Source organism: Scomber scombrus, chromosome 7 (genome assembly GCF_963691925.1).
Source record: "Scomber scombrus chromosome 7, fScoSco1.1, whole genome shotgun sequence".
Classification (NCBI taxonomy): Eukaryota; Metazoa; Chordata; class Actinopteri; order Scombriformes; family Scombridae; genus Scomber; species Scomber scombrus.
In genome coordinates, this window is record NC_084976.1 from 18,705,397 (window position 1) to 18,714,393 (window position 8,997).

At 41.2% G+C, this 8,997-nt stretch overlaps 1 protein-coding gene across 1 annotated transcript; it reads left to right on the forward strand.

Moving 5' to 3' along the window:
• Positions 1 to 5,704: 5,704 nt before the first annotated feature.
• On the forward strand, positions 5,705 to 8,997 carry kcnj14 (potassium inwardly rectifying channel subfamily J member 14). The gene is made up of 3 exons (XM_062423319.1): positions 5,705 to 6,757; positions 8,267 to 8,584; positions 8,767 to 8,997. The coding sequence occupies exons 1-3, from the start codon at positions 5,705 to 5,707 to the stop codon at positions 8,995 to 8,997; spliced, it is 1,602 nt and encodes a 533-aa protein (XP_062279303.1).

The window sequence follows — 8,997 nt, forward strand, 5'->3', positions numbered from 1 at the left end:
GAGAGAGACCCAATCGGTGCCCTGGTTTCTAACCACTGATCAATAACAACTTTGATGTCTCCATATTTGCATTGTGGCTTCACAATATAGAGCATCACTTTTTAAAAATGTTTTTTAGATTTTATGTTACTAATAATAATAATAATAACTTTATTTGTATAGCAGTTTTCATTAAAAATATGCAGCATATATTTATATTGTTGTAAGTGCTTTACAACAAAAGAAATCACATGCACCAAGTGCTTCACATCAAAAAAATACATAAAATAAACATAAAACATAAGATGTAAAATAAAACCTGCTTGATAATATTAATAGACATAAGATCAAATAAAGTGAAAATGGAATACGTAGAATGTGTACTTCAGTGGTGTCATTCGAGATGTGAGAAGTGTAAACTCAGAAAGTATTTCATCATGTGTACACAATCTGTGAATTGGCACTCAGATGTCTGAAGCTATAAGCATAACAATACTTCCCACTCAATCACCACAGCACAATGTTGCACATTGTGTTCTGTGTAAAGTGTTGATTAAACCCTCCATCATAAAACCATCAAACTAAGTTGAACGATACATAAAATACTATTACTTTATGAAGGAAAGTAGTACAGTATATTCAATGCCTTTTTCAATGACACTGAAATCATATTCCGTGCAAATCTAATCTGTCCACATAACACCTTAATATGGTCAGATAATCTGGATAGAAAGAGGACAGCATAAAGAGAGAGAATACGTGGTTAGAGAAGCACATGAAAGAAAGGAGAGAAGGATAAGTGGTGAAAATGGATTACTGTGGTCTTGCGGGAGATTTATGAGTGTGATGATCAAAGCAGAGGTTTTCCTATACCAGGTTTCCAGTTTAATGCAGTACTCAAAAGTTGTGCTGACTAAAATCAGTCCGAGCTGTAACACAATTAGACTGGCTTCAACAACGTTGTCCCTCTAGTCCTCTACAGTTGCTTATGGTCAATATTGCTTCTGCATCAGTGGCTTCTTTAAATAATCCATAAACCCTGGATGATTGTTGGACAGTATTATTTTGCCAATTTGCTTTGACTATAGAAGGTTTAGTGCTGCTAGAGGACTTAGTGTCAAGGAATTACTTTAGGTCTTATTTGTGGCTTATAAACTCAACATTTCTGTGGAGATGGGCTCCACTTTTCAAGACATAATGACAAACTTTAGGTAAAAAAAACCTTTACAACATTATATTGATGAATATGATGTTTTTTCCTTTTACACTCTGAAGAAGACATATGTGGATGAAACATTAGCTGTGTCAAAAAGTCAGTGCTTCAAAGTCCTCCTGCCTTCTTTTAAAGTTATTATGTTTTCTACTCAAAGTATACATGTAGGTATTTAATCAAAGTTTAGTTTATGCTAATGATGTTTCAATTTATTTAGAGTCGTAGGAAATCAAATCCACTTATTAGAGAGCTGAACATTTAAAGACATTACTCTGAAAGGTCTTCTTGTCTACCACTGTCATTTTCTTACACTGGCTTAGTTGTAAATATCAGTAGGCCTATATACATATCCCAATTTGGCAAATTTACATTAAATCACATTTAAAAAATAAACGTTAACAATTCAGTGAACCACTGTCCATTGTTATACAACCAACACTCTTCACAAAATTCTTTGCAAATGTATTTAGCTTACTTGACAAATAACATACTACCCAATATGAATAACTACCATATTGTCTAATATCAGATGTAGTCCCATCAAATCTTTCAGCTTTCAACATATAAGGTTGAACTCCACTCTGGGGGTCCTGAAACTGTGAAACAACAACTTCACATGGACAACTTTCCCAGACACCTTTGCAGTAATATTCTTATGCGAGGAGTCATTTGAGATATTTGCCACCTCACCATGACAAGGTTAGGCAACACAGGGACATGTACACCCTCACATTGCCCCCCCCCCCCCCCCACCACACACACACACACACACACACACACACACACACACACACACACATAGATATACACATACACACAAACACACACACTTCTCTCATCACCTCCTCCAGCTACTGTCGTCAGTTGTCCAGCGACACCCCAGCCCAATCACGGAGATAGCAGACTGAGAGCCTGTTCATTTGGTAGTGTTGGCAGGAACTGCAGTAAAGACACCAAGGTCAAGACTGCTTGTCTAGGGCTTTTATACATTGTAATAAACTGCCTGCAAAACACTGACTGTAATATAGAGGGACGACAGGAAACAAGGGGCGGGACAGAAAGATGAGGAATGACGGGACAAAGGTTCCCTGGTCTGGAGGCAAACTGGGGACATCCTGGTCGCCATCTTGATCCCTAAGCCACGAGGCTCTATCATGCTACTGTATCTCCTGACAAGTTTCGATAAAATTGGAAGAAACTCTACATTTTACGATTGCAGGCGAACTGATCCTGAAAGGTTCAATACACTGGATGTGGCACATGTGATTTCTCTATACTATAAATTCTGGCTCTGGTTGATTAAAGGTGAGCAATTAATGTTCAAGTCTGCATCATTTGTTGGAGGTGCACTTGTTAAATTAAGTACAACTCACTTGTATTATCCCAAATGTATGCTATAAAATACCCTACCGGTGTGTTCATTGATATTCTTGCCACTTTCTATAACAGTAGCGACTCTCACATGAATCCTCAGAGGATTAGTAAAACCATCGGGGAGATTACCGGAGTCACGAGCACAGCTCTAATCCACAGTATATTGCCATCTCCACAGCAAGGCATACTACCGCTTCACCCTCAAACAAGTCAGAGTTCTGGTTTATACCAGTCCTTCATCTGACTTACAAACCCAGTCTCACCCTTTGCCCAAGAAAATCCTCTCCAACTCTTACAGTCTGTTCGCTTTAATCCATTAATGCTTATTTAGGCTTCTTCATGTAGGATCAGTTGTTTGGTAACTCATCAGTCTTCTCTATAAAGTTCAACTCAACTGCACTCTGGAGTTCCCATTCTTATATTCCCTGTAACATATTTGGAATTACATTGGTGTATATTCAGATACTGATTTTTAGGTAAGCCCTAAATGTAGTGTAGAAATCAAAGAGGAAAGTAATTTTTTTTTCTCTCTGTCTCTTCACAGGCTCCATAATTGCAGAGGCACATCTGGGTGAAGTTTGACTTTAGTCTTGGCAGAGTTTGGTTCTTCAATTGGGACCATAGAGAAGAAAACCTCCATTATATTTGATTGATAAAGATCAAGTTACAATTCAAGGACTGCACGAGAGACACCAAGGAGACACCACAAACGGTAGGTTTCTCATCACTATCTATTTACTCCATACTTAAGATCTAAATCTGTCATGAAATGTTAATTTGAAGTCTTCTGATAGTCCACATTCTGTTTTGAATCATCAGTAAGATAACTACACTACTGCAGAATCTGCTTCACCACAGTTTTCTAAATTCAGTGACATATTTTTTGATACTCTGATACTTACCTTTAATTTTGATTATGTGTGTTCTCCTTTCTTTTCAAGACTGGCAGTGCATTAGACAAGAAGGTCTCAAAGCAAAGGGACACAAAACGACAACTGACATCTGAGTAAAGGGAATGGAAAAAACTGATTCCACGTTGCTCTTCTCCTGTGATTCTAACCCCCGCAGCAACAAAGCTCAAATCTTTTACTGAACATGTGTCAGAAAGAGAGGTCAACACACAAGCGAAGATGAACCCATATGTCACTTCTCACTTCAGGAGGGATCTCTTTCCCCATTTTCATTTGTTGTAGACTTTTGTCCACTCCACTTTTGACATGGCTTCTTCTGTATTTGAACAGTTATAGCAGTAGCTCTTGTCTATTGTTTTGCTGTACTCATTGTATTTGCCACAGTGCAGAGAATGATTATGTTGACTGGTTCCTAAAAGATTTAATGTTGCATACTCTTTTTACTTATCAGGATTCAGTAGTAGAGTGCTCTGACTGTGGCTGTGCAAGGTAAATGCTCTTACTATGAGCAAAGCTTTTCATTGCTATATGTAATTGCACATTTCCTTTTTGTTTTATTTTTACTGTTATGTGGTTTTAAGAGTTATTTCTATAAATCTAGATTCACATGCTTGGTTTTTAGAAATGGATTTGGTTTATGGTGTATTTTAAAGTGTCTTGCATGTGCTTATTTGCAGATTTCATCCACCTGTGATCATTTTCTCTGTGTGTGTGTGTGTGTTTGTGTAAACTCTCTCTAGTGTTCAGGTAGCCTTTTGAGATCTGTTTCAAACAGGGGTGCTGAGTAAGACACTTCAGTCAACAAGCCCCTTTACACTCTCAGCCATCCTAGATCTCAGCACGTCTCAGTTCTTCTTCTCTCTCTGCGGTGTACACCCGATCTATCAACTTTGCCGCCTGACCTCCAAAAAATGTAGAAAACTTCCTCAGGTGACCTGTGTACTTACCTTTTCCTTCCATATAAATCCTTCACGTAATGCTAAAAACATGAGTAATGACAGATATAGATCAAAGTAATCTCTCTCTGTTGTTTTCTTCCCTTTTTCTTATCTGTTCAGGCATAGGTGATTTCTCAGCTGTAATGCTGAGCTGTAATGAGGTATGTCTGCTCTGATAGACTAACTGCTGGAGGTGATTGCTAACAGCAGTGTAGTTTGTGTCAATATTATCTGTGCAAAAAATCAGTACAAGCCTTCACCAAATTCACAATGGCCATCAAACAGATGTGCAAGCCCCTACAAACAAAATGTGAAATTGTGAAAGCAGTGACATGATAGAGCAGGAAATGGAAAACAAAACATGGTTCTTTCAGTTGGGCCCTTTAATTGGGCAAAATAATTTTCCTTTACTTGTGAAGACAACTGCAAGTCACAAGACTAGTTTAAGTTAGCTGAAAGTGATACACTGAGAAGGTCTGCTCATTCCCTTGTGTGCACTATATTCAATGTTTGATTCATCATGTAAGGACACTGAATAATGAATGGTGAATAATGCCATAGGCATTTGATGTACTGAAAGTACTGTATTCTTTGTCTCCTCATGCCCATACCAAGGGGTTTTGAAACTGGGACGAACTTGATCGTAAGAATTGGCATGTTTTTTGCTTTTTGGACTGCATGGTATAAATAACTTATATCTTCCCCTGTTTGAAGTTTCATTTTTATTTCTTTGTAATCATAATTTGCATCTATTCACAAGTGCAAGATAGATACCCTGTAATCAGCTGTTCCATCCATAATTGTCTCCATCCTTCTGCTTTGCATTACGGGCTTATAGTTTTTGTCAAATGGTGCCTACTCTGGGATCCCTTTTATTGAACAGACCCAATCCTGCATGCTCTTTTGACACCTGTTGAGATCAACCCAGCTCTCCTCCTCCTTGTCCAACCAATTCTTGCAAACTGGGGGTCACAGAAATAGACTCCTTGAATTACTATTGACATCCCTCTTTTCAGCTCACCTCACCTCTTTACTTAATTGAGTATGATCTAAGGACATTTGGACATACTTAAAGACAAAAACCCTTTGTTTGCTGAGAGATCGAGTTGGGGAAAGAATAGACTGTCCCTGGAAACAGCATTGAAAAGATTGAAAGACTGACTGTATTGATACCACCAAACATAACTCCATTGATTGTATCGAGGTGCTAAATTATTACATCAATAATCAACTCAAGGCACACTGAGGTATTGTGCACTTCTCTCAAGAAAGACGTTACTATAGAGTGCATGATGGGAGCAGCACGTGTGAAACGCCGCTTCAGTGCTGTGGTGGATGGGCCAGTGGAGGAGGAGGAGGTCATGAGGCTGGCACAAAGTGCTGCAGATACAGCTAGGGCAGGGGGAAGTCCAACAGGGTCAGGGACCCCAACCAGTCCCTCTCCGACCCATGCCCTCAACGGCAAAGCTCTACCTCTTCAGAGCAACACCAACAATGCACGGAGGCAGAGTGCCATTGGAGAGTCAGTTGGGGGAGACACAGGAGGAGAAGGCGGGATGAGAGCAGGAAGGATATGCTCAGGGCTAAGAAGTGGAATAGGCAGTAGTTTAGGAGGAAGAGTTGAAGGCCGGTCATCCTCAGAGCCACTCTCTTCCCCCTCCACTACCAACCGCCGGCGCACCAGGCGCTCAAGCCGCCGGCCCCGACAACGCTTTGTGGGCAAGGACGGACGCTGCAACGTCACCTTCGTCAACATGAGCGAGAGGGGCCAGCGGTACCTCAGCGACCTCTTCACCACCTGTGTGGACATCCGCTGGCGCTGGATGCTGGTCATTTTCACCCTCTCCTTCCTTCTCTCCTGGCTGCTCTTTGGATTTGCCTTCTGGCTCATTGCCTCCGCGCATGGGGACCTTTCCATTCGGCTTGCCCCCAGCTCAGGAATCTCAGGATCAGGAGAGGCTGGATCTGGAGGAGAGTCGGATAGAGAGGCTGTCGTTGAGGAGCCGTGCTTCCTCCAGGTGAACAGCTTTATGGCGGCCTTTCTATTCTCCTTGGAGACGCAGACATCCATCGGTTATGGATTTAGAAGCGTGACCGAAGAATGTCCCCTGGCGGTGATGGCGGTCGTTTTGCAGTGCATTGTGGGCTGCATTATTGACGCCTTCATCATCGGGGCAGTAATGGCAAAGATTGCCAAGCCCAAGAAGCGCAACGAGACACTGGTCTTCTCTGACACAGCTGTGGTGGCGCTGAGGGATGGCAGACTGTGCATGATGTGGAGGGTTGGAAACCTACGCAAGAGTCACCTGGTAGAGGCGCATGTCCGAGCACAACTACTGAAGGTAAGTGGAGGCATATTGATAATGGCCATAATGAAAAATTGAAAGAGGTCAGAAAATATGGCAATTATTAACTTAACTTTTCTTTTAGAAAAACTGTTCTAAGGGCGCTTTCACACCACTAGTTTGATTATTTGGTCCGCACCAGGCAGTAAAACTGTTACTATGTAGCGTACAGGCTGCAGTGTGGTCCGTGTTCACACCTGCAAATGAATCAAGATTGGTCCGATTGACGTTCCCTCATCTTCCGATAGGTCGACATTTGGGGCGGAGTCAAGCGGACCGAGACCACCTCTTTTTGGAGGTCTCGGTCCGCTTAATTTAGTGTGCACCCGAGTGCGATTGATGCTTTCACACCAATGAAAACGAACCAAACTAAGAGCTTTTGGTCCGAATGGACTGTTTAGTGCGCACCAACTGCTGTTGGTGTGAAAGCGCCCTAAGGGGTGTTTTGAGGGTTAAACTGACAGAAAATTTAAAGAAAGTATCAGCAAAAATATAGAGGTTGCTGCTGTGAGAGATAGTGGTGGAGGTTTCAGTAGAGAGAAAGAGAGAGCGCTGAGACCATCTGGCCTGTATTCTGTGGACCGTAGTTAATGAGAGCTTGTTTTATTTTCCCCTCAGGGGTTAGGAAGATTTAGCATGGATTAACTTGCCCACAATTCTTTAACTAAGAGCCATTGTCCTTCGTCATCTAATTTTCCCTTGTGTGTACTGTACCTACATGGGTTTGGGTGATTGTACTCAATACTGATGTTTACCCTACTCTTTGACCTTATGTTACGACATGTTTCCTTGTTTGTGCATGTTTTGCCATGAGCACTGCTCATTGTGTGCATTTATCTGTGTGTGTGTATCTTGCCACAGTTGTCTGCAGGGTCAAAAATCTGTGGAACAGTGAGGATACAGCATAGACAATTTGATCTCTCTTAATAGCATGACCATATCAAAGTTCAGACAGGGCAGATGAGATTAAGTTTGCAAGGATCAAAGAAATACGATTCTAAATGCTGGATCTGGATATTGTTCAATACTAAGGGTTGGGTGAGTGATAAGCCAATGGGTGGTACAAATAAAGACTTGCATTGCAAATTTAGGTAGAATAATAACCAAATACTAAGCTTTTGGATCAGTTCAAGACATTTCATTTCCAGTGATTTTCTCTAAGGAAATATTAACTAAGTGAATTTTCATATATAAAATGAAATTTTCATATATACGCTGTGCCCTTCAAGGTGAAATGCCTTCCTTATTCTCATATCAGGGTTTTGCAAGTCATATTTACAGGGTTATTATATTACAGTTTACAGTCATGATAGTACAGTTTACTTAGTCGTCTCCTGCCTGCTTTTGGCTTTTATTTGTTTCACATTGGAAATCGTTTCTAGTTGCCATGTAACATTTCACATTCCACATCTGAAAATCTATTTCGTAACATCACAACATCTAATGTGGAAAGTTTTATGTACTAATTAGTGACTATTTCACTCTTTATTACCAACCTCCTCTCAGCCAAGGGTAACTCCAGAGGGAGAGTTCCTTCCACTGGATAATGAGGACATCAATGTGGGTTTTGACACTGGCACAGACCGCATCTTCTTGGTGTCACCGGTGACAGTTGTCCATGAGATCAACGACGAGTCTCCATTCTTCGAGATGGACCGAAAGACCCTAGAAAATGACTCTGAATTGGAAGTAGTTGTCATACTTGAGGGCATGGTGGAGGCCACAGCCATGACCACACAGTGCCGTAGCTCCTATCTGGCTTCCGAAATCCTCTGGGGACATCGCTTCGAACCAGTGCTCTTTGAGAGGAAAGACGGTTACCAGGTGAGAGAGGAACTACTAAGTTTTACATAAAGGATAAGGACCATTAGGCCTGTGATATGATGTCCGCAGTAGAGCAGTATCTTTGTTTCTATAGAGTTTGAATGGGTCTACATGCTCATTTTACAAAACTTTGTTGAAAAATAATTGAAGCTCATTTATTTTGTGGTCTGTCCTTTTTCCAGGTGGACTACTCATTCTTCCATCGAACATATGAGATCCCAAACACACCCTCATGCAGTGCTAAAGAACTCGCTGAGCAGAAATACATTCAAAGCTCACGCTCATCGTTCTGCTATGAGAATGAAGTGGCTTTGCAACTCGTCTCCCCTGATGATGACCCTGACCGAGACCCTGAATGTCCCTCCCCACCAACCCGAAGGCAGTCACTGTCAGAACATCTCCACTACAACTGA